General features: G+C 33.3%; 1 protein-coding gene across 3 annotated transcripts in view; it reads left to right on the forward strand.

Moving 5' to 3' along the window:
• Positions 1-27,044, forward strand: part of LOC18604551 (Rhodanese/Cell cycle control phosphatase superfamily protein) — a 40,947-nt gene extending 13,903 nt beyond the window's left edge. The window contains exons 4-9 of one of the 3 annotated variants that reach the window (XM_088804496.1): positions 135-297; positions 5,328-5,419; positions 6,764-6,867; positions 9,790-10,065; positions 19,022-19,197; positions 26,553-27,044. In XM_088804496.1, coding sequence (XP_088660622.1) covers positions 135-297; positions 5,328-5,419; positions 6,764-6,867; positions 9,790-10,065; positions 19,022-19,157 — 771 coding nt within the window. In that variant the 3' untranslated portion in view covers positions 19,158-19,197; positions 26,553-27,044. Of the gene's footprint in view, positions 1-134; positions 298-5,327; positions 5,420-6,763; positions 6,868-9,789; positions 10,066-19,021; positions 19,513-26,552 lie in introns of those variants that run through there. The other 2 variants (XM_088804495.1, XM_088804497.1) reach the window with 2 other exon arrangements.
• Positions 27,045-27,285: the final 241 nt, after the last annotated feature.

The following is a 27,285-nucleotide window of genomic DNA, read 5'->3' on the forward strand; positions in this document are numbered from 1 at the left end:
TTGAATTTGCTTAGTGAATAATTCTTCATCCTTTTGTAAGTACTTTTGTATATTTCTCTCCCCTTGTATTTTTCTGCATCAATGAAGGATCATCCTGATTACAGTTTTTTTTTTTTTTTTTTTTTTTTTTTAAGTTTGAAGGGGGAGTTTCTCACCTGCCTTTGCTTGATCCATCAATGCGAGCTACACCTCTAGCACCATCTGAATGGAGAGAAAGATTGGAAGCAGTAGATAACAATGACAAGGCGTCAAATTCAAATCCTAGTACAGACTATATTCTGTTGGACGTGAGAAACGGTATTTGCAAATCTCTTGATCTGGACTCTGATAGATGGAATTCAGACATCTCATGGATATTTTTTGTTGTTGCACTTATTGTTATTTTAGTGGTTCTGTGTGGCTTTGTTAATTGGAAAAGTGGTGGTATACTTCGTAATTTTTAAACAAAAATCTAGGTGACCACCCAAATCCCATTATGTGCACGATTGTTCTTGAAGATGAATATGGAACTTGTTTATCCATCAACTAAGCTATAGATAGAATGTCATTTAAAACTGTCAAACGTTTTGCATTATTGCATAAATGAATAGAAAAGGTGAAGGACGTTTGTCTTTCAAGTAATACATGCAAAAAGGATTCCAGAAAAGAAATTGGATACGGTTGTTGACAATATTCTGCTGTCCATTTGGCTTTTCTGGTTTTCTATGCTACGTTTCACCTGACTGTCTGACATAGGATTGCCCTTGTGCCTGATAAAATGGGTATCTGGAACTCTGCAACACATGATAATGTAATATTGTAAGGATCGATGTAATTTCAAAAAATATCATAATTTTAATGATACACAAATAAATACTATAATGAGATAAAAATGATGGCTTGGCTGGAAAGAGTTTTTGATGAGGCAGAGGAGACTAGATTTTGCAGAGAATTAGATGATGATACAGAAGAAGTAGAGACATCATTCTGACATCTTTCTGTGAATTTTGCAATTGTGTTGAAAGGGGTTATGTATCAAGGTCTTAATGAGACACTGATTTCAGAAAGGAAGTGAAATGCTTCTTTAATTGCTGTGATACCTTAGAAAATAGGTGCTTCACGTGGAGCAAGATTAGAGATGAGAAAAAAACACAAACCAGAGTTAAGGTTGACTTAATGAGAATTTAGGGAGATAGCAATAGAAATCAATCAGAGCTGAAAGGCTGGTCTTCTGATTTTTAGTGTTAGGAAATGGAGGGAACAAGTTCTGCAGTATTGGTGCTTAAAAGCTGAAAAATCTCAATTAGAGTACTTTAAATAACACAAAACTTTAATATATAAATACTCCTAGACCTTTAAATAAGCCTTATCCATGTCGTTTAAAAAAACCCCCTAATGCAAACCTGCTATGGTAACAAGAGCAGCAGAGTAAAAATTGTCTTGCTACAGTAGTGCAAACTGTGACCACATTTATTTAATTCATGCTGCTATATAATTAGGCTTGCTAATGTAGTTGTTAGCAGCCTCGTGGAAGAAGCATTGCCACATAAGTTAATGCAGGTCAAAGGGACAGTGTGCATGGATTTTTAAATATTTGCAGGTAGATGGATTCTAGGTTTGATTTAGGTCATGAAATACCAGGCCTTGAGAAGGGATCCGGGGGATAACATTTAAATTGGTCTGGATTGGGTGATGACAAGGCTTTCTAATGGACTTTTTCTGGCTAGTTGATTTGGGCCTGTGTTCAATAACTGTCTTTCCATGCATTTTACATGTGCAAACTTGTTCGTGACCTTATTAGTTATGGATAGGTAGAGCTTGTTGTTTTTATGGGCGTCTCGTTTGTAGAATCCTCCTTTCATTGGATTCAGTGTCTAATGCAGTTGAATGGGGGGGATAGGTGACTGTTTTTATTGACCAAGTGGATAATGTGTTGGTTGATTAGAACAATGTTTGAGTCTCTCTATTTTGTATAGTTTGACTATTATACATGAGTTTCAAAAGGTTTTGACTTAAGGGCTTCATCTGAATATCTGTGAACTTGTGCTGTTAGTGAAAGGAATGAATGAGAGCATTCTTTTCTTCCTAATATGTGCCACACCGAAATCACTTTTCTCCTTGCTAGAGAATTGATCATCTCTTCCCCATAGACTGACAGCTCTTAGGGTTTTAAACCTTTTTCTTCCGTTTCTGTTATCATGCAAAAGCATGATTTAACGCCCACAAAACCTTGACTGGCTGAATGTTAGTTGTGTATTTTTCCAATTTTTTCTTCTTTTGTGAGGGTCTCTCATCTCCCTTGTTTCTCTTCAAGTATTTCATATACCATAAAATTATTATTTTTAGATTTTGAGTGATTAAGAATTTAGCAACTGTTCTGTATTTGGGTAATGTATGCAAGTTTTTATTCTAAAGATAGTTATCGTGCAAAATTGTAGATTGTTTTCCATTTTGCTTCTTAAATGATAGCCTTCACTTTTGCATCATTTTTTGCAAATTATAAATTTTTTTTTCTCAAAGGTTTTATTTTCAAAGCGAATAGATAGAAAGGCTTTACTTGTATTTTAAATTTGTCTTTTACCTATACCATGCTCCCTTTGCTAGGGTACAGGTGTCAATGTGTGGGTTGGCTTGAGGGGCAGTTATCTATTTCTGCTTCTTCAACGGTGAACAAACTTTTTGCATTTCTTTTTGCAAATTATATTTTTATTATTTCTATTTTCTGTTTATTTTGGCTTGAGGTGCACTTATTTTTGTTGAACTCATGAATTTGTAACATCAACAGACCTCATGAAAATGGTTAAAATAAAATCTAGGTGTACTCAAGTATTAAGAATTGATTCAAATAGTGTTAAATTGAGATCAACTGCGTGGATTGTTTAATTTCTGTTTGCATTATCAACTACATGGATTTTTTAACTTCTGTTTGCATAATGAAAGACCTTGCTCTGTATAAGCAGTTATGGATTGTTTAATTTTGTATGCTTTTTTTTTTTTTTTGCTTTTCTCCTTTTTCCTTTTTGAAAAAACCTACACTTTGGTAAAGATCCACCCTTTGAGCAATTTTTTGTGCTTCTGAAAAAGCAATATGCTCTTAGTTTTAGCGTAGACAGGTATTAGATAATTTCTCTAGTTAGGATGAGTGGCCAATCAATTTTGCCATAGATGAACTGGTTTCCTCTTTGATCTATTTATTTGGAAGCTCAACTTCTTCGCAAATGCTGTAAGTACTTAATTAGTCAACTCACTGGAGCAAAATGTTCATTTTAATCCTTGTACTCCAATTTTGGTTAATTTGATCAGTGTACTTTCAAATGTGTTTAATCAAGGACAATTGATAATACCGTTAAAGGAATCCTTTAATTCTGAAGACGAGGCAATGACAAAGGTGCTGACATGCCAATAATGTGGCTTTTTAAAATATTATTTTTGCTGATGATGAATTTTTGAAAGAGAGTTAATCAAGTAGATGACATGTCAAAAAAACACACAACTGAATTATGCCACGAGTCTACAAAAAATACCATGTCAATTTTCTTTTTATTTAAAATTTTTCTAAGGTTTTTTAATTTTTGAATTAAAAGATTCCAAAAATCTAAAAGCAAAAAAAATCGAAGAAACCAGAAAACTAAAAAATTAAAATAAATTCAAAGAGAGATGGCAAGAGAGGGAAGGAGAGGAAGGGAAGAGTGAGAAGGGATGGGGCAGGGGAGGGCTGGCCAGATCGGCAACAGTTGCTGCTCCCCTCCCCTTCCCTTCTCGCTTTGTTCCTTCCTCTTTTCCTCTTTCTTCCCATTTATATAAATCTTTTTCTTCATTTTCATTTTTCTTTTTTACTTTTAGAAAAATAAAATTTTGAAAAGAAAAAACAGAAATAAAAAATGACTTGGAATTTTTAGACACATGGATTTTATTTATTTTATTCTACCCTTGGTGCCTTGTGGCAAATGGCAAAAAAAGGCTACATGTCTTTGATTTTTTGTGAATTTTTTTAATTTCCAAAGTTTACATGTCAACAAAAATGTTTTAAGAATCATGTCATTGACTTGTTAACGAAACTCATCATGTAAGTGCCTTGTTATTGCCACATCATAAGATTTAACGGATTCTTTTAATGGTGTTATCTATTGTCCTTGATTTAAGACATGTTTGAAATTACTTAGATCAAATTAACCAAAGTTGGAGTAGAGGGACTTAAATAAACATTTTGCTCTAGCGTAGGGACTTGTCCAATACTTATACCCTTCATTAATTTCCTGAAGTGAATTCCTCTAGTTATTGTTATAACTAAGAATAATTTTGAGTCTTTCCTAAATCCTTATTTGTTCCTTATATATTGATCTATGTTTGTACAGAATCTGCAATGGAGAATGTAGTAAATTCTAATGCTAAATAGAATTATAGGATTACAAAAGAAATTGTATCTGTTTAAAAGGCAGATAGTCACTCTTGTAATGAATATCGACTTGCGTACTTACTATAACTCATGGAAATAATGAACTACAAAGTGATCATTATGGGACTGTAATGATTGGTTCAGGTATCATTTCGTTGATGAACATTTCTTGTTTTGCGATTGAGGCACTAGATTTTAGCGGTAGAGAACTGCCTACTCTCCATTAGGCTCTTAAACAAAGGTTATAGTCATTCATCATGGGAAGGGTAGCAACTGGAGGCAATTAATAAGGCTGTAAATGAATTGATCATTTTTTTGAGAATATTAGATGACCCACTCAATTCGTTTTTTTTTAAGGAGCATCAGGGGTTGGGACAAATTTTATGGTTATAAATTTGTTGATATAGGTGTTTGGAGTGTACTAGTTTGGAGTGATTTCTGGTGTATGAAGCTCTATAGTCAGCTTTTTGTTTGTTTTTTCCTTATTCCTAGATTAGAAACTGGAGTTTAGAGAGGGACTGTCAAAGTTTTGAATGATCTTCACTTTTCTGCTTCCAGTATGAAGCTTCAGTATGTGGCTGCATGAAAGTCACTCTTGAAACCAACTTTGATGACCTTGTTACATTTATTGGGTGTGAGTGCATGTCATAAAAATGATGTTAGCTCTGCCATAACTAAGGTATTACAGTCATAGCCTGACTGGCACCCATACATCTCTAAGAGATTCCTGAAATCAAATTTCTCTTCTTCCAATTAACAGTTGAAAAAATAAACGGTTAAATATGTCTCAAGTTGAATTGGAGCCACGATCAAAGAGCAATCAGAAAATGGAGTACAAGTTGAGTTTTGGATAACTATTAGAAAAGCAATTGTTTATTATAGAATTCTTATATAATGCTTTATCATTAATCTTTCATAAAAGTTTGAAGACATTGGGATTCCTTGAATTCAGGCTATGAATGGGATATTGGTCATTTTCAAGGTGCTCAACGACCAGATGTGGACTGCTTTAGGGGAACTTCATTTGGGCTTTCTCCAATTGAGGTAAGCTTGTATGATGTTAATTTGATGACTTCAAATTTTGGTTTGAACTTTTAAACATGGGGTCATGTTTAGATGTTGAGAGGGTTTTTCTTAAACAGTTTTGCATTGGCCTTCGAAATTCATAAATATAACAATTAAACCAACTTAGAAATCCTGTTGTAAAGAAAAAGCAAGATTAAGAAAACTTTAGATTGGAAAATTTTGGAAGGTTCAAAATTGGACAAACAGGTCATACTTGGATTTAGGTGATGAATTTATAGAAGTATTCTCCTAAGAAATAAAGTGGTAAGCTTGTTGCAGAGAGTTTACATGATGTGGAGTTAGTAGGCTTTGCCAATCTGTAAAGCTTTCCTTTTACTGCACTGATGCATTGCATAAATTAGAAGTTTCAAACTATGGGTGTAGAGAGACAGACTCAAGTAGGTACTGGAAGCAGATACTTGATACTTTTAGTTTTTTGCCTGGACTTCATCGGGTTTTCTTGACTCTATGATGGTCTTTATGGTCTTGTGCCCTGCCACTGGATTGTTTATGCCATTGTCATGAAACACTGATAGGATAAGTGGTGATAAAAAAATAAATTCATTGTGTCTCCTTCATGCCATAGTTTTAATTGATTTTCTCAGGTTTTTTTCTGTGATCTGCAATTTAATAGCTAAAACTTTTAGATGTTTGTAGTTTATCCTAATTACTGAGAAGTATACTCAGGATGTATTTTCTGGCAATTTTATGCCAAGCAGAAGCTCATAGGTGTCATAGTTATGAAATTTGCTATATGTTTGGTACCTACCTCCAAGTAAACCAAAGAAAAAGCAAGCCTTATTCACTAAAACAGTTTTCCTTGCATATATGCTGTATTTGTTATTATGTTTATTTATCTACCTTTTTGTTAGAGAGTTGGAAAACAATAAACTGGGAACAAAAGTTATAATCGAACAAACATGGAAAGAAAATTTAGTATATCCAGAGTGCAATCTTCAGCAGGCTTGATGTTATAAAAAGCTGTCCTCCAGTTGTAAAAGGAAAAGCTGGCTGTATACCTACTTAAGGTTTTGGAAAAGGAACAGCTGACCTCCTTTTGGAAGAGTCTACCTACACCTGAAAGGTACAAGGCATAATTATCTAGTGAAAGACTGATTCAGCACATTGTTGTCAACTGTTGTTATATCTTACATCAATGAAGTGTTTTATTGAAAAAAATATACATATTTGGGGTTCAACTTCCTGCCATAGTGGCAATGTGATATGGATCATTCTTTTCTTTTCCTTTTTCTTCTTTCTTTTCTAGGCTCTTGTTTCGTTGGTTATGAATGTAGTCCATTATCTCAACTCTGTTTTTTGCAGGGTGTTGCTTCAGATCTCCTATCAAATGTTGATAAACAAAAAACTAATATAATGATGTATTGTACTGGGGGTATTCGTTGCGATGTATATTCTACAATCCTAAGGTAACCAGCTGTTCTTTTCCTTTTCTTTCGTTTCTATAACATTTATGTTTGCAATTTGTAAGGCTTTATATGAAAATTTAAAAATACATGATTCTGAAAAGGATTTTAAAACAATTAAAAACTTAAACATGCACATCAAATTACGTATCTTATATTTCAACGATAAAGACAATTTAAAATAAAAATTAAGAAAGTAAAGGAATGACTTAGGCTTAAGTAGGTATCTCACTTGCATAATATCTTAATGCTAACTAATGCAGTTGATGTACTTTTTGCATGACTTCTCCAAGATATAACAGTCCAACATCACTCCATCATAAACTCTAAGAGTCTTCACTACCCAAAGAGTAAGGCCATGTTTTGTTGGGTGGCTAGGAAGCATAGAAACGGACATAGGGTCCAATACAACATGAAACGGACATGACGATATGGAAAATTTTGAAAAATTAGGACATGACATGTCTTGATAGGACAATAAAAATATTATGCGTGTTTTTGTATACGTGCTCGTGGGTCTGTCTGCACACATGCTCTTTTGTGTCTGTGTGTGCACATGGGTGTGTGTGTACTTAATTAATTGTAACTAGGTAGGCATTGAACTATTTTAATATAAGTAAAATCAATTTAAAACATTTTATATTACACTAATCTTAGTTATATTTTGTAAATAGGCTGCATAGCCTTCAAGTTTGGGCTTTTAAAGTTTAAATAAGTTAAGACCAAATGCTATGGGCCAACAAGCTTCAAAATCTTTTAGACTGAACCCATACTATATGCCCCATGGTACATAAGTTACTTTTTGTTGTTACACAAAACCTAATTAGTACCACTTTACTCTTTGAAACCCTAGTCGAATTGTACCCAGAAGCCCCCTTTTACCATTTCCTCCCTCTTTTCTACTTCGATGAATTACATCAATATTATGCTAGTAAAATCACAATGGCCTTTGTGATGCTCAGGCCAACCCTCTCTCCATTTCTATGCATTCCAAAACACCACCTTCTTGACAAGGAAGGTCTAAATAATATTATTTTTTATTTGTTTGCTATATTTGGTTGCCTCGTATATGTATTTATTGTACCAGAGGTGTGTCCATGTCAAACACGGACATGATACTGATACACGAGGGGGTGAGGTGTGTCCATGCTCCACAATTGGGTGGCATAGCTAGGCTATTCTTTTGTTCTATCCCATGAAGAACATCTATTTTGTCATTTGGTTCAATTTTTGGCTTAAAATAGTTACTTCACAAAATGATCTATTCTTGATTATCTCAGAAAATCCATTCCAAAACACCACCTTGACAAGGAAGAGCTATTTCGTGTTAACAAGGAATTTACTTCTACACTAAGTTTTGGATGATTTTGCTTCTCTACATTTTGGTAATTCCCATCTTGTCCTCATCCTAGGAAAGATAAGGGATCATCGAAAAGTTGTTGATGACCACTTTGAATAATCATATAATGCCCCTTCTCTCTAGTTATTGATTTGTCGGGGTGAGAGTTACTGTTGCACCAGATCAGGTACTAGTGACAATGTGATTGCACCAATCTGGCATCCCAACATCTTTGATCTTAGTCGTTGGCATCGGTGCGTGGTTACCAATCCCTCTCACTGATTGCGACTGATGGTACTAATGACTAGATTGTTGCAAAGGGTAGAGAGAAGGGAACACAAAGTTAGAAAGGGGAAAGAAAGGGAAAAAAAAGAAAGACAAGAAGGAATAGCAAAAAATGAAGAAAAAGAGAAAATAGAGATAATAGGCGAAAGATAATAAAGGCGTGCTTGGTTGGGCACTTATTCTCATTCCTGAGATAAAGCTGCATTTGGTTCAATGGAATGAATATTTTTCGGAATAACCATTTCAAGGGAAGCTTGAATAGCCATTATCAAAGCCCCCCTTGGTAATGGCTATTCTAAGTTGTTGGGAATAAGATACTCATGTATTATTCTAACCACTTGACACCTTTAGTTTCTTGCTTGAGTCAAGTCCCATCAACCAAAGCATGAGATACTCATGTATCGCATTTCCACTCTATTCTAGTCATATGGAATAGCTATTCTATCCCTACCCTATTCCGTAAACTAGACTTGGTTTATAGAGCTCAATAGGACAAAACCTTTTTTGGATTCAATAGCTTATCTAAATACTACTAATGTAAAAGGCTAATTAAATCAATATGGACAAGGGAGGAAGGTGTATATAGGATGTGTAAACAATGGTAGATTAGGCTTATGGTCTTACACTTTACAACTCATTTAAGTAGAGAATTAAGCATTATTATTTGGTAGGGTAGTAACCTACTTTCAAGATATAGATTTTTAATGTCTAGTTTCACCTTTTCAAAGTTGAGCCTAAATCACATTAACTATAGCCCACTCTTCAAGTCCAAAGAAAACTTTTTTAAAAATTTCTATTAAAATGCCCTATTATCCAACAAAATAACAATTTGTTAGATCAATGTAGATTTGTTTTGTAGTTTAGCTCTCCACTCTTCATTTTACCTCTAATGATAAAAATGTTGTATTAGTACTTGAGTACTAGGCAACTTAAGTTTTGGCTTGCAATAAATATTATGGATGCTTAAGAAAATTTTTAAAACCTAGGCATTATAATGCAGTTTTTATAACATTCATGTATTTAAGCATGTTAGACTGTTTTTGCTAATTAGAATGGAAATGTATGCTTGCAATGATAGGAAGTTCAAGATTGTGCATTCTCAAATGGGTACATGGAAATTTGGAATGATGGAAGAATATTAGTGTAGCTTCTTGATAAGGATGGAATGCCCAATCAAGGGATGATCTAACTTCTACTTATCACTAATAAAATATTTATGAAATGTCACTGTGGTTAAATTACTCTGCAAATCAATGTACTAGAGAAAATTGTCAACTCTAATGAGGTATTTTTTATGTTAGACAACAGGGTTTTCAAAATTTGTACACCGTGGAGGGAGGGGTTTCTCATTACCTCAAAACTGAAGGTCCTGTGAAATGGGTTGGGAACTTATTCACATTTGACTCTCGTCTTTCTCTTCCACCATCTACTTATAATGAAGAAACCTTGATTGAAGCCAGCATGACTCAACAAGCTCTTGAGAATGATAAATTTGCTAAATGCTATGTTTGTGGTTCACAAGTTTCTGAGTTAAGGCATCGCAACTGTGCAAATCTCGACTGTAACCTTCTTTTCCTGTAAGTTTTGGTTTATATATATTTTTTAAATAATTTTTTGGCTGAATTTCTCCCTTTTATAGTGTATTTGGCATGCATAAGCTATGAAGATGTAGTTCGTGCTAGATACATATGGACCCCAAATTATAACCTCAACAAGTGATCGTGGTTGTTGTTTGTGTTTGATGGAAATACATGTGGTTGTTAGAAAAATAGCCATTAAAAATAATCCAATCTAGTATATATCCTATTTTGGTTTTAGTAGTTGGAATTAAATCTCTAGACCATTGGGAATTTTTTGAAAGATAATGCATAGATGGTAGCCAATGCATGAGTTTAGGAGCTGAAACTTCTGATCTTGATGGTGGAAAAGGATGCTTAGCTCATGGGAAATTATATTTCATTTGTAGTAAGTCCTTTTTGCTTTCTGTCAATTGTTTGAACTTTTAGCTTTCTACTTTTATCTTTTAGCTGTCATGCTTGAGGTTCTTTAGAACTTAGTCCAATTTGTTTAGGTGTACTATTTCTGATTTATCCATAGTTTATGACATTAGGAAGCCACAGTGAAGGATGACCTACATTGAAAAACAAAAATATGCTAAAATGAATGATAACATCTTATAGACTTGTGAAAAAAAAATTTAAGCAAAGTTAAAGATGACGAGATTGTTGTTCTTCGAAGCATTTTTTATCTCTCAAGTGACTTCTATATGTTGTTTGGATACATGTAATATTCTACAATAGAAGGTTTATGTTTATAAAGATCGCAATGTGAACTCCATAAAATAAAAATTGTATTGGAAACGTTACATATAGAGATTGGATGGGACTAATTGAGTTTGGATTTTGGGTCACTTCATACCGGACTATAACTTAAAGTCATCTTGAGTTTAGGTTAGTTGGTGTGGTTAACTTGTATTGCACCGATGGTGAAGTTTTCAAACTTCATAAGTGGTGTTAGATGGTTGTCATAGGTTTATTAAATAATTAACCATAATAAGACGTGTGTCAACTCTTTAATCTCATTCGTGGAATTTAAAGTGTATATGACAAATTTTTTAATTAAAATTTTGAAGGTCACATTTCTCAATTTTGTGGTTATGGTACCATTAATTTTGATTTTAATATCTTAGAAGATAAATTAAAAAAAAAGATCATATAAAAAGACATAAATAGTAAATTTATTTACTTCTTTAAATTATTTTGTAGCAATATGCCTCTTTAAGTTATTAATTATCTTTGGCACTGGTCCATAGCACTAAGTGTAGGTCAAGGTATTCTAGTCGACATTTGACGCTCAAATGCTCTCTTGGTAACATGGTCTAGTCAAGGCTTGACTTTTATGACAAATACAAGGCCATGATATACTAGCCTTTAGTGCTAATTCTGCAATGATATGCGTTGGTCGGTAATCAATTTTATGAGTTTTCTGATGCACAACCTATGACTGATGTCATTGCTTACCTAGTGTGAGTAGTGATTTCATACTAGCTACTAAGAGGAGAGAATAACCAAAAGAATGAATATAAAAACACATATTTAATATCTCACAAGAAAAACATACAATCTCCCAATCTTAGAAACTAAAATTTGCTTATTTCATGGCGAAGGAGTGGTTTTGTATAGGCTTACATGGCATATAGACAAACTAGTTACTATTTATGACCTAAAGCTTACATGACAAGTTTTAATAAATTTTAATAAAGTTTACATGACAAGTCCTAATCATACAGAACTTTTGATAAAGTAGTAAAAGACAAGCGAGTTTGGATTCCATATGGTGCTTCTTTGATGCTTGTTTTCTGGTAAAGTTTTTTTGTCAGGAAGATGTGACAACGTATTGACACATTTGACCACACTAAGCACACATAATTAAACATATTTTTGATGATTAGTAATAATCACCATCGAATGAAAGATTCATATGGGAATTGTTTGTTCATGGGGAAAATTTATATCCAACTAGGAAGATTATGCCAGCCTCAGACTGTTTATAAAACATTGAGTGATCACATATACTCATTTTCATCCCAAACTCTTGAACTACCTCATTGAATTTGCCAAACCAAGCATGAGGAATTCATTTCAAGCCATACGAGTATTTGCGAAGAGGATAGACTTTCCCAAACTCCCCCTGAGCAACAAACCCAAGTGGTTGCTCTATATAAACTTCCTCCTTAAGGTCACCATGTAGAAAAGAATCTTAATATCTAACTGAACACAGGTAAGTTTAGCTATTGGAGAGAAAGTATCAGAATAATCAACACCATAAGTTTAAGCATACCTTTTAGCTGCAAGGTGAGCTTTAAGACGAGCCACCAGATGCATGAGTTTAGGAGCTGAAACTTCTGATTTTGATGGTGGAAAAGGATGCTTAGCTCATGGGAAATTATATTTCATTTGTAGTAAGTCCTTTTTTCTTTCTGTCAATTGTTTGAACTTTTAGCTTTCTACTTTTATCTTTTAGCTGTCATGCTTAAGGTTCTTTAGAACTTAGTCCAATTTGTTTAAGTGTACTATTTCTGATTTATCCATAGTTTATGACATTAGGAAGCCACAGTGAAGGATGACCTACATTGAAAAACAAAAATATGCTAAAATGAATGATAATATCTTATAGACTTGTGAAAAAAAATTTAAGCAAAGTTAAAGATGACGAGATTGTTGTTCTTCGAAGCATTTTTTATCTCTCAAGTGACTTTTATATGTTGTTTGGATACATGTAATATTCTACAATAGAAGCTTTATGTTTATAAAGATCGTAATGTGAACTCCATAAAATAAAAATTGTATTGGAAACGTTATATATAGAGATTGGATGGGACTAATTGAGTTTAGATTTTGGGTCACTTCATACCGGACTATAACTTAAAGTCATCTTGAGTTTAGGTTAGTTGGTGTGGTTAACTTGTATTGCATCGATGGTGAAGTTTTCAAACTTCATAAGTGGTGTTAGATGGTTGTCATAGGTCTATTAAATAATTAACCATAATAAGACGTGTGTCAACTCTTTAATCTCATTCGTGGAATTTAAAGTGTATATGACAAATTTTTTAATTAAAATTTTGAAGGTCACATTTCTCAATTTTGTGGTTATGGTACCTTTAATTTTGATTTTAATATCTTAGAAGATAAATTAAAAAAAAAGATCATATAAAAAGACATAAATAGTAAATTTATTTACTTCTTTAAATTATTTTGTAGCAATATGCCTCTTTAAGTTATTAATTATCTTTGGCACTGGTCCATAGCACTAAGTGTAGGTCAAGGTATTCTAGTCGACATCTGACGCTCAAATGCTCCTTTGGCAACATGGTCTAGTCAAGGCTTGACTTTTATGACAAATACAAGGCCATGATATACTAGCCTTTAGTGCTAATTCTGCAGTGATATGCGTTGGTTGGTAATCAATTTTATGAGTTTTCTGATGCACAGTCCATGACTGATGTCATTGCTTACCTAGTGTGAGTAGTGATTTCATACTAGCTACTAAAAGGAGAGAATAACCAAAAGAATGAATATAAAAACACATATTTAATATCTCACAAGAAAAACATACAATCTCCCAATCTTAGAAACTAAAATTTGCTTATTTCATGGCGAAGGAGTGGTTTTGTATAGGCCTACATGGCATATAGACAAACTAGTTACTATTTATGACCTAAAGCTTACATGACAAGTTTTAATAAATTTTAATAAAGTTTACATGACAAGTCCTAATTATACACAACTTTTGATAAAATAGTAAAAGACAAGCGAGTTTGGATTCCATATGGTGCTTCTTTGATGCTTGTTTTATAGTAAAGTTTTTTTGTCAGGAAGATGTGACAACGTATTGACACATTTGACCACACTAAGCACACATAATTAAACATGTTTTTGATGATTAGTAATAATCACCATCGAATGAAAGATTCATATGGGAATTGTTTGTTCTTGGGGAAAATTTATATCCAACTAGGAAGATTATGCCAGCCTCAGACTGTTTATAAAACACTGAGTGATCACATATACTCATTTTCATCCCAAACTCTTGAACTACCTCATTGAATTTGCCAAACCAAGCATGAGGAATTCATTTCAAGCCATACGAGCATTTGCGAAGAGGATAGACTTTCCCAAACTCCCCCTGAGCAACAAACCCAGGTGGTTGCTCTATATAAACTTCCTCCTTAAGGTCACCGTGTAGAAAAGAATCTTAATATCTAACTGAACACAGGTAAGTTTAGCTATTGGAGAGAAAGTATCAGAATAATCAACACCATAAGTTTAAGCAAACCTTTTAGCTACAAGGCGAGCTTGAAGACAAGCCACCAATCCATCAAGATTTACTTTTACTACAAGCACCCATTTGCACTTGATAGCTTTCTTTCTTGCAGGCAAAGTTATCAAATCCCAAGTACCATTACCATTTAAGGCTACCGTCTCCTCTACTATAGCAGCATGTCAGCCAGGGGGAGATAAGGCTTCATGAACAATTTTAGGGATGGAAACAGAATCTAAAGATGCAATAAAGGAGCTAGAAGAGGACAAGTGATCAAAAGAAACAAAGGATGAAATAGGATAGTACACTGATGTTTACTTTTTCGAAAAGAAATAGGAAGGTGAAGACTAGGATCATGATCACTTGAGACTAGATCTGACGACGAGGTGGTTGGTAAAGGGCATGTGTTCTAAGTCTCTAGTTGTCTAGAATAGACATGGACAATAGGCGGTCGAACAGGTGCAGGACGAAGTCTAGGAATATCGGGGGTGTTGTTAAAACGGATTATAGTATATTCTAGTAAATCATCTTCCTCCTCCTGACTATCATAAATAGAAGATGAGGAAAAAAAAAGGAGTATTTCAAGAAAAATGACATTTGCAAAGACATGATAGCGGTTAAGAGTAGGAGAATAACATTTGTATCCTTTTTGAAGACGAGAGTACTCAAGAAAAACACACTTGAGAGATTTTGGATCTAATTTGGTGACTTGGGGATGAACATCAAAAACAAAAAAAAATGCTACCAAATATCTTGGGTTCACTAGGAAACAAAGACTTGGAAGGGAAAAGGACAATATTAGGAATATCACCATTAGGAATAGAAAAGGGCATTCGATTAATCAGAAAACAAGCTGTGGAAACAACATCTGCCTAAAACTATTTAGGAACTTACATCTGAAATAGAAGTGCTCGGGTCCCTTAAGGAGATGTTTATTTTTTATCTCAGCAACCCCATTTTGAGAGGGTGTATCAACACAAGAAGATTGATGAAAAATACCATTTTGAGTCATATAAGACTGAAACTTATTTGAAAAATATTCTTTGGCATTATCACTTTGCAATGTGTGCACAGAAACATTAATTGTGTTTTTATTTCAGCATAAAAAATAAAGAATAACTCAAAACGATTTTTAAAACCAGACTTAGACGCAATAGTACAAGGACGTCAAACATCAGAATGAATTAATTCAGAAGGGAACTCAGCTCATTTATTGACTCTAGGGATTGAAGGCTAACTGACATGACTTACAATCTAATGATGACACATTTTGAAATTGAGGACATAGTTTCTTCAGGGAAGACAAAGAAGGATGCCTTAACCGAGAATGCACTTCAAAAGGGGTCAATATACTAGAACAAACAATGGATCTCGGCACTTGTGTTAAGGATGTAGAGACTACCAAACTCATGACTTTTACTAATAAGTCAAAATACCTTAACAGTCCCTATACTAGTGCATTTTTTTTTTCAATTTAGTCCCTTTACTCCAAATCACAACAATTTAGTCCATTGATTTTGGAAATTGCTTCAATTTAGTCTCTCTAATATTTTCCTTTCGAAATTACCTTTAATAGAGCTGACATAAGCACTGATGTGCTGACATGGCATCGTTTACTAACGCGGCACACTCATACGTTGTTCTTACTTTTCGAAGGTCCTACAACTACGCTAGTGTTATATAATACTTCCCCTACACAGCTATCCTCACAAGCCAAGATCTTTACTGATCCATAAGAGTATGTTGAAATCCATAAACAACTTTGTGAGCTCGACAAGACAGTACTCTCAAAAATTTGGTCTCAGCTTCATGACCAACCATGGAAAGATTACTTTGATGGTTACATCACACAATTGAGAATTGACGAACAAATCTATGAACAAAGGTTTACAAACTCAACAATGAAGCCACTTAACATAGTTTTTGAATTCAATATGTCCAAACTTAGGTTAGTAGAATGGAACCCATATTGGTAGGTATTGGTAATCACAAAACCGCAACCAAAACCCCCCATCTATTAGGAAGACTCTAAAGACCTTTATGACTTTGAAATAGATCTTTATGATCTTGAAGCAAATTTTGACTCTGAAGACCTTTTTACAAATGAATTATGATGAGGTCCAGCCAAGCAACTTACACTAAACTAGGCATCTTCCAGTTTTGCCAAACTAATGGATCAAGAAATTCCCTTAGAAAAGGAAATGGAAATCTCCAACCTCAAATGACTTGAGACTTTTGAATATTATTTTTCCTCTAGGTGTGGATAATTCTCATCTGAATCTTCCGTTTGACCATGATCACGGCTAATAATCAAAATTATGTTTAAATTAAGTGTGCTTAATGTGTTCAAGTGTTCAAGAGTGTTGTCACATCTCCCTTGACAAAAGAGCTTGACTAGAAGACAAAAGCATCAAAAGAAGTACCGCATAAAAAAAAAAAGCACCACCTGGAATCCAAGCATGTTTGTCTTTTAGTATTTATCCTTTAGTGTTTTTTTTATTATTTTATCAAAAGCTGTGTTTGATTAGGATTTGTCATTTAAACTTTATCAAAAGTTGTGTCTTGTAAGCTTTATTGAAGCATGTCATGAAGGTTCAGGTCATGTCAAGTTACTATCATAAATAGTAACCAGTCTATCTAGATGTGTTTCATGTATGTCTATATAAGACAACTCCTCCATGAAAGAGAGATTTTAGTTTTCAAGCTTTGAAAATTATAAGTTTTTCTTTTGAAATATCAAGTATGTGCTTCTAAGTTTGTTCCTTTGGTTACTTTCTCCTTTTAGTTAGTAGCTAGTAATAAATCACTTCTCATAGCAAGTGATGACATGAGTCATATGCTCTGAAGTTGTCACTCTGATGGATCTTTTGCATTAGAAAACTCATGGAGTTTATTATTGATCACCTCACATCACTACAAAATTAGTGTTGAAGGTCGGCACATTGTGACTTGTTACTATAGCACGATAGCATTTTCCATAAAAGTTAGGCCTTAAATAGACCGTGTTGTCAAGAGGGCGTTTGAAAGTCCAAAGTTGGGTGCAATACCTTGGCTTACTCTTTAGTACTACGGACTATTGGTCCATCCTTTACTTAGTTTCCAAGGCAGATCTTTGTATATGGTATCAGATCACACAAGGGAACAAATGATCTCTCTCCTCCTGACAACTTTGGTCACAAACTATGAAAAGTAATTTTATCATTTACTAACTAGATTTACCATGAATTTCGGATAGGCATAAATGGTATATCATAATTTTAAAAGATAGAAGTGGTGTAAATAAGTTTTTTGATTGTTAGAATTTTATTGAATGTTATAAGTAAAGCTTAAGATTTAATGTTTGTGAATAATAAAATACACAATTGTACTTATTATTAAATTAAATTGTTTTTACGTGGTATTTCATTTTTTTATTTGTTCACTTTTAGTTAAATATGAAAGCATTATTTTAATTCTCATATTTTCTACCAAATAGGCCTTAATTGGTTATTATTTTGCTAGGCTGATAAAAAATTACATATGGGTGGCCATGGGATATCATGAAAATGAAATTATTACAAATTCAAAATCAAAATACTCAATGGTTTAACCTATTTTTACAATTGATCTATTTGTGACATGTCTATATAATTATTATCATGGCATATAAAATGATATCTCAATAAACTTAATTGGTTGAATCTAATATTTGGCAATACTTTTCTATATGATTTTTGATGTAAAGTAAATAAAAATATGAATGTTGATCACTATTTGTTAGATAAATTTTAATATATATTATTCATTCTGTCTCGTATATAATATCTTTGTTTGACTTCTTACAATAAAAAATTTTTAAGTTTGATGCAAATTATTTTAAATATTTTGTAGCATTAAATTTTAATAAATATATATTTGAAAACTACATCAGTCAAAATTTCTAATGACTAATTTTTAAAATTGTACTAATGATTATTTGAAATTAAAATGCAATTAAAGTTGAAAAAAATTAATTAAAGTCAAATCAGGACATTATATATAGGATAAAGGAAGTATTACAAGTTTATTATTATTAAAAATATCTTAATAAATCCACACAAGTCTTAGTTATTTATTTCAATTGCTTATTCTAATACTTTATACAATTATAGTTGGATATTATTGTATTAATCAAAGATTTCAACCTAAAAAAACATGACAGATGAAGTTAGCGCTGAATGAAAACTTTTAAAACAAAAATTATTTTATTCTTTTTTTAATCACAATGCTCTTGTTTAGGTTGCTTTTGTTTTTTTTTTTTTTATAAAATTGGAATTGGTTTAAGTTAGGATTTGAACAGGTTGAGTGAATCTTTCAAGTTCCTATCAATTTTGTTAGGTCCAATTATATTGTATGTTCGACTGACGTTTAATGGCTTTCTCATGCTTCTCCCATCACATCCTCCTCAGAACTCTAAGTGACCATGTGTTGTCAGCATCAGTCCATTTATTTCAGTTGAGGTTATTGTTGCTTTTTTTTTTCTTTACTTTTTTTGGTTGATGTTTAGTTGGCTTTTAAACTGGACTTTTATATTCTTAAGCCTCTCTTTGGAATTTGATTTACTCTGTTAATTTTCGTTTGACTTTGGAATGAGTAGATGATGGTTAGGTTGTTCATGAATGTTGAACCTCAGCTTCTAGAATTATCCTAATGATTCTTGTCAATGCATTGATTGTATTTACCTCTACTCTCCAGATGCTGTGCAAATTGTTTGATGGATTTGAGGGGATGTTGCTGTTATAATTGCACGACTGCCCCTCGTCGCAGACCTGTTTTGCCTGGGTTTCAAAGATACAAAAAGTGGCACATGTATCGAGATCTAGAAGTTTGATTGCAAGTTTGATGAAAAATTCATGACTTGGATGTTTGAGGTGCCCATTCATTATTCATGAATATGTTTGTGCTTTTTCCCAAGATTATTTTACTCAGAAAACGAGCATGATTCAAGCTTTTATAATTTTTTATGTTAATTTTTACTGTTTTATGTCAAAGTTTTTCAATTATTAATTTTCATGAAATATTTGTTGCTCATAAAAAAAATAAGAGAGAGTTGAGAGGTTTTCTGTAAGTAGGCGTGGAGGAGCTCTAACAATGGGGAACAGGTAGTCAGGGTTTTGGGGCACAATGATTCAATGTCAATTTGAGTTAGTATGATGGTGAACTCTTCATACTGTTTTTGTTGATAATTTGGTGAAAGGAATGTCTTGGGCTAATATTAAATCAGTGTTTTATCAATTTGGTGTGGTGGTGGATTTTCATTCCTTGTGGAGTTTGGAATTCCAATCTCACTTACTTTTTCGTAAGATATCGCTTTGAGAAAAAGTAACATTTAGCAATCTGGTTTGGTGATGGAATGTGTTATCCAGACAAAGAATATTGGTCAGAAAAGCTTTTGAGGTTGGTTAACCTAAGTGACCTTTGTCTATTGTCCGTGATAAGCATACAAACCCTCTTACGACCTTGTTGAAAGATGCTCTGGATGGCTTTCAGAGGAAGATGGGAGATCCATCTAAGGTACAACCTACTAATGAGGCAAATAAACCTAAACCTAATCAAGCTAATTTGAGATCTTTTAGGGAGGTGGTGACTAAAGAGCAAGATGTTGAGTGTGAAAGCAACAGATGCTCAGCCTCCTAAGGCATTTGTTTTGAATAAGGACAATATTTTTATTCCTAAAACTAATCATGTTTGGTTGAATCGTAGTGCTATTGGTACATTAATTTCTAGTTGCTCAATAAATAGCCTACGTAAAGGTCTTGAAATGTAAGGAATTGAGATTTAGATTTGAACCTTAGAGGTTTTCAGGAACTCTTCACTTTTTCGAATTCAGAGTTAACAAGGGTATTGATAGATGACTATTTTAATTATTTTCGGCCATGGTTAAGCACATTAATGGCTTATGATAGTAGTGAGCTGAGTCGGGAATTGTTTTGTTGGGTTAGATTGGAGGAAATCCCTTTTCATTTATGGCATCATCAATTTTTTAGAACCTTGGTTCATAAGTGGGGTGTTTTTGCTAAGTTAGATCTTAGCAAATTGGCTCTAAATTGTTTTGATTAAGGAACTATGTTAGTCAAAGTTAATAAGTTATCTTGCATTCCCTAGTTCATCACCTTGCATGCAAGGTTGATCTTGTACAAAATCCGAGTGACGGTGGTAGAGGTATTGAAGGTGTCGGAAATTGAGGACCATTGGCTATTGGAGAAATAATTGTTGAAGAAAGGCATGATTTTCCTAATCACAAGACATGTTTGGATGAGGATTTACAATTTTTTTTTCCTAATCCATTAGTTCAGTCAAATTCAAATTCAGTTTTGTTAGAAATGTTAGTGATAGGTTTGGTTATGGACGGCATGCTCAAAATACGTAGCGGAAAGAAAATTAAACTTTATAACTAAACAACCAAAACATGCCTTCACTCATGGATCACCTTGGTTTTACAAAGCACAAAATAAATTATTCTTCAGAAACTTACCTTGTCAAGTAATTTCGTAATCACAATGACACTCCCTGAAACAATCCCGTGAACACCACAAGGAGCAAAAACCCAAGCCAATCAAGTGCTTGGGCTCTAACGGTAATACACACGATTGCACTTGAACCTTCAACAAGGGAAGGGGACAACAATTATCATTTCCTTCTTTTTCACAATCTTAGCTGAACCTCTCTTTCACACAAAGGGAGTGGTGGCAAAGAGAGAACGCTTTTCTTTTTTTGACAAAAACTAGGTTTTCTTCAATTGTGAAAAACTCTCATATGAAAAATAGTTAAAAGGTGACTTACATAGTTAGGTTAAAATAACTTCAATTTTGCAATTAAGCCCTCAATATTTAACACAATATAATGTTAGGCCCATTACTTTATTAAACTCTTTTAATTAAGTCCTTGAAAATTAAAATCAAAATTAATTTCTTTTATATCTGGCAATCAAGGCTTTATAATTATAACTATTTATTATTATGTCTAAAACTTAATTTATAATCAATTCCATAGACCAAGATTGGCATCTAGTAATGCATCATGGCCACCCAATTGTTAGGAAAGTCAAAGGGTTCTTTGACAACCTTTCAGCATACAGTTTATCAGTGTAATTCATTCATTCATCATATATCCCAAAGATGATAAGAGCTTGGTATAGTATTGTCACAGCCCAATTCTCGGGCCATGACCGACATAAGGACCTAATAGGTGTGGCCTATGTGAGACCTCAACCTCTATAGGCTTGTAACTAGGCATAGACGTCGTAACACGGGTTAGGGGTAATTTTGTCATTTCCTCTAATAAGCTCCCAAAAGAAATTTTTATTATATTTTAAGGTCTAAATAGGCATAAGACCGCATAAATGATGTGTAATGATGAAAACACAAAGAAAACTAGAAGTTTCAATAATTTCTACAACAAGGGCAAAATGGTCATTTTTCACATCGGGTAAAAATTTTTAAGTTTTCATGAACCCGAGCATTTCTAGACCATTGTGGACCTTGTCCCAGTGTCAAAAGAGTAAAAGATTGCATAAAGGATTGGAAGAGATCAAGCTAATTTGTGGAGGGCCATTTTCGTAATCTAAGTGAAGTGGATAAGCATGGGCTATAAATATCTTGTTCTTCCAGCAGCTTCTTCATTCTCCAGCAGCTTTTCTCCTTCTTCTTCTTCCATCTCACGTTGCTTCCATCCTCCATGGAAGCTTAATATGAAACTTTCATAACTTTCTCTCTCTAGCTCTAATTTTCATTCTTTTGTGCCCTTTTGACTAGAACCCTTGTGCTCTTTCACTTTCTCACTTTAAAACCCTTGAAAAATCCCACTTTCATACTTTCTCTCACTAGCTAGGTGTTTAGAGAGAGAAAGAAAGCCCCTATAATAGCTTGGAAATTGTTAGAAAGAATTTCAAGGTGAGTAGTAAATTAAAGTTGATTTTAGTGTTGAGAATGATTAGTAAGTAGACTTGTGAATGTTTTGTAGTTGAGGTGGATTTGAGTGATTAGGGTAGTGAAGATAGATAGCCATTTACTAAGAGATAGCTTTTAGGGTTTATAGTATGTGAATTAACATAATGGTGATGCTAAATGTAATGGTAGGTTCCAACGAAGCTCTATCGCCCCATTTGGACCATTAGGAAAGTTAGAGTCGATTAAAGGTCCAACAACATACCGGTGAGTGGACTTGCATTTCAAAATTGTTTTGGGAATGTAAACTTATTTGCACAATATACTTGAATAATTTTATCCAACTTTCCTTAAAAACGAGTGCTTTGGGAACAAGCCTTTGATAAATTGATTTTATGTTGTGACATGCGATTGATATGGATTCATGCAGTACTACATTATGTTGGTATATATATATAGATATATATAGATATATATATATATATATATATATATATATATATATGTTGTGCATGATGGTTGATATTGTTTGATGATTATAACAGTGTGTGTGCACGATGTGGGGGGATGCACATGCCGGTAATGGTGATGATGATAGTGCCCGTGTGCACGATGTGGGGGGATGGCACTGATTGTGCACGATGTGGGGAGATGCACACGATGACTCCGGCTATGTGCATGATGTGGGGGGATGCACATGAGCTGGATGTGATGATAGTGGTATTGGTATTTATCCAGTTTAGAGAATGAAAACTCATGTATATGATTTATGGTTGAAATACATATGAATTTGGCATGTTGAACTTTGGAAATCTTTATGTGTTTTATGTTGATTTTGTCATTTCAGTAGGATGGCTTTTTCTTGAAAGGAAGGAAACTTTTTTTCTCATTGCTTTGTTTCTCGCTGCAGCGAGAAACTCTCGGGTTGGAGGGGTAAGGTTGGTCGAAAATCTTGCTGCAACGAGAATGTTACTGTAGCTTCTCGCTACAGTGAGAAACTTTCTGTTTTGTGATAAAAAATTTCGCTGCAGCGAGATTGAATCTCATACTCGGTGATGCCTTGCGCAGGGCATCTAACCGAGTCCGCCAAGGCTGTTAAAATTTTGTATACACTTAAAATATATTTTAGTTTGAGAAAAATACAGCCGTTCCTTGGCATTGGCTGAGTTCCCCTTCACGTGGTGGTTTGGCGTGAAGTAAACCCTAAGCTTTTCCCCAGGAGATACCCTACGCGCCTCTCTGTTCGATGTAAGAATATACTGGAGTTTACCGTGCCCCTCTAATAGGCTAGTCCACGGAATCCCCTCTGCAGTGAATAATTAATATATAATCCACCAATCAATAAAATTCATTCTAGCATGACATGGCAATTTATCGCAACCTAGCCTCTCAAGACTGAATACACAGTATAAATAATTCTAACACCAAATTCAGTTTAGCCATTCATGCTCATTTATTTTCATAAGCCATTCAATTCAAAACCATAAATTTGCAACACAAGCAGGCAGTCTCCAATTACTCTATTTTCAAAACGAATATTCGATTTTCCAGAAAATTTATAAAATCATTTTATAAAATTACAATTTCTCTTAAAACATAGCAATTTACCATTTAAACCCATTTTCCATGAAATCACATAGTTGTATAAAACTACTCTAGATAATTAAGACGATAATAAGTTCACTCACTGTTCTAGGAGTCGATGTACTCCTAATCCCAGTCTCCAAGCACAATCTCTGTACTTTTACCAGTGTACTTTGCTCACCACCTATCCACAATGTACAATACATAATTCATCACATCAATGCTTGACCATTATAAAATCAATTTAGGCTCGGTATATATGCATGATATGATATATAACTTATCAGACTACCGTTTAAATGCGGTGCTGACCTAATTCGGCCTATTATCTCCAATTTAACTCCAAATCAATTCTTCTCACTTTCTACACTCCAATTATAACTAAATTACCTCCGTGACTATGAATGAGATTCAATTTATCAATCTCGATAGCAAATTACGAAAATACCCTTTGTGGGTAAAAATCGTATTTTTGCTCCAAAAATTTTCATTATTTTTCTAGACTCATAATTCATCATTTCTTAACCAATTCTCCTAAAATAAAAATCAAATTAATCCTCACTCAACACATGGTAAATTCGGCCATTAATGGTTGTGAGAGAAAATAAATTCTTTTCTTGTTGTTTTGTTTCTAAATATTCTAAACTAACTTAAAACACTAATATAACTTAAAATCAAATTAATCTAACAACTTTCTCTCTCCTAACCCATTTTTCAGAATTGAATTCATCGTAATAACTCAATATTCAACCATGAAAATCAAGAACAAAAGCATGGGTAAGTTAGGTATCAAGGAAAACTAAAAAAATTATAACTTAACTAGCTTGTTTCCTTGATTTCTTCACTTTTTCTTTGAATTTTTCGCCTAGGTTTTCTTGTTTTTCCCTTTGTTCTTCCTCTCTTTCTCTCTCTTCCTTGCTTGGCCGGCCATATGAAGAAAATGGGCTGATTTTATGGGTTTTTAATAAGAAACAATAAAATAATAAAGGTATGACACATGTCATTTTCTTATTGGTCCATTTTTAAAATTTTAAAATTTTAATCCTTTTTATCTCCACCACACAATTAGTCAATGGTCAAAATGAGAATTAAGGAAGACCATGTGCTGGAAAAATGTCCTGGTGGTGGAAAATTACAATTTTGCCCCTGGAGTGGTAAAATTACCATTTTACCCCTATACTCCAAATTATATCGAAATTAAAATTTCACTTCTAAACATCAAATCTTACTCAAATAAGTCAAATTATACTCCAATAAGTCAAATGGGGCCAAAAAAATCTTTTCTAAAATTCTCATTTTGTCCCCAAGTGACAAATGACCATTTTGCCCCTAGATAGCGAAAATTTCGGTTTGACTCCAAATTGATCCTCGAACTCCGAATCACCATATTAAACCATTATGGGACTTTAAAATTCTTAATTTCATCATAAATTCTCTATTTGATCTAGTTCGAGGCTTAAATCAACTTTATTGTACCTCTAGGTACAATACCGACTTTTGTAAATTTTTTGGGACTCTCTTAGCATGCAAACATGCTATCCATCACATGTATGTCATGATAAATATTTTTATAGAGTCGGGCTTGTCATCTTCTCCCCCACTTGGATCAACCATATAATCCTTCTTGATGACTGATTTCGACATCCAGCTAAATATTAATATTTTAATATTATTTCATTAATAAAATATTATTTTATTCTAAAAATTTTATCTTGTCTCCTTGATACCCAAAATACCTTATTATGCCTCACTTGACTTCCGAATCGCCTTTTATCTCGTAAATTCTCCTCCGATAAAATTATTATTATTTTATTGTTATTTTCTCACTTTCAGAATATTTTATCCTAAACTACTCCTTTCATCTTTTATCACTTTTAAACATTTTAATTGACCTCAATTTGCATTCGATCAACTTTATTTATCACCATATCAAAGTATGGGGTATTTCAGTTTAGATGTGCTGGAAATTGGGATTAGAAGTTGTAAGTTTGATGCCCAAGAAGTTAGGAGAAGGAAGGAGTAAGAAAAGAAAATGAGAGAAAAGGAAAAGAAGGAAAAGAAAATGAAAATCTTGATTTTTATGGTGGAGGAACAAAAATGGCGTTGGGAGGAGATGAAGGAGAAAGATGATGCTTTGGACACAATGGTCAGCCATGGGATAAAGATGGAGAGTCAAAGCTTCCAAAGCTTTATGAGAAATTACCATTTTACCCTTCAAGGTTTTCACCATTTTTAATTGTATCCTCCCACAATCTTTTAATTCCAATTTCTTTTCATTTTTCTTCCTTAACACTTGTTCCAATAAAATATCAAATTTATGATTCAACGCGGTAACATCGTAATATTTAAATATTTACTTACCCACTCTAGCTTTATTTAATAAAGACACGCGGGCCCCATTACCATCATTTTTTTCTCTAAAATTTCCTCATCCTTATTTTCCCTCACTTAGATTGACCATATATTTCTCCTTCATGGAAAATTTTGACATCGAATAAAATATTAATATTTTAATATTATTTTATTAATACAATATTACTTTATTCTAATAACTCTATGATATAAAGTTATTTGAGCTTAATTTTGATAATAATTTGGCTAGGTTTTTGTAGTAATGCATAAAAATTAATAGTTTTTATTTAGTTATTTGAAGTTACTTATTTTAGGTGAGTCAATCTAATTTTGATTAATTTTTTGCTTAATTTGGTGTTAATATAATTAAGATAGGTTGTTATTGATTTATTTGTGCTTTGTAGGTGTTTGATGAAAGAAGAATTTTAATGGAAGAAGGAGAGCAATTTCGAGGTGCAGACTTTCAATGCATATGTTTTGGTATTTTAGGCATAACTTTCTCTAAAAAGCTCAAAATGAAGTAATTTTTAAACCATTGGAAAGATAAGAGAAAGATCTACAACTTTTATGTTTACTACTTCACCTAGTTCGATCTTTAGAATAGTCAAAATTCTTGTCGAAGTTGACGCACTGCAGCAGTCCTAGAGCAATAACGATTTCTGTTAATTAATTTGGCAAAGCTGCGACTTACATAGTCTGATGAGGACATCCTAGCTGAAATTGACTTTTTTATTCACCCAACTTGGCTTAACTTCAAAGCTTATAAAAATAACCTTTCGGAGGACTTAAGAGAGAGAAGAAAAACACTAGATTAACAACTGAGAGTCAAGCTACAGAGTTATTGAAGGAATTTGAAGAATTCAAGGAGATTTGGAGATCAAGAATACATTTCTTGGTTTTTCTATCTTTTTGTTATTCTTTTATTCCCTTGGTTTTAATGTTTAAATTTTATTTAGTGATGATGTATGACTTGATAGGGAACTAAATTCTTAATCTAAGATTATGATTGAACTCAATATATAGTCTGAATTATTTATCTCTCTTTTACATATGTTTGATAGATTTAAGTTGTTTATTTTATTTTGTTCTTAATGCTTCTAGTTGACTGGCCACCAATTAGATTGAATTGGAAACCTA

The sequence above is a fragment of the Theobroma cacao genome, chromosome 3 (assembly GCF_053813885.1).
Source record: "Theobroma cacao isolate CCN51 chromosome 3, ASM5381388v1, whole genome shotgun sequence".
Taxonomy (NCBI): Eukaryota; Viridiplantae; Streptophyta; class Magnoliopsida; order Malvales; family Malvaceae; genus Theobroma; species Theobroma cacao.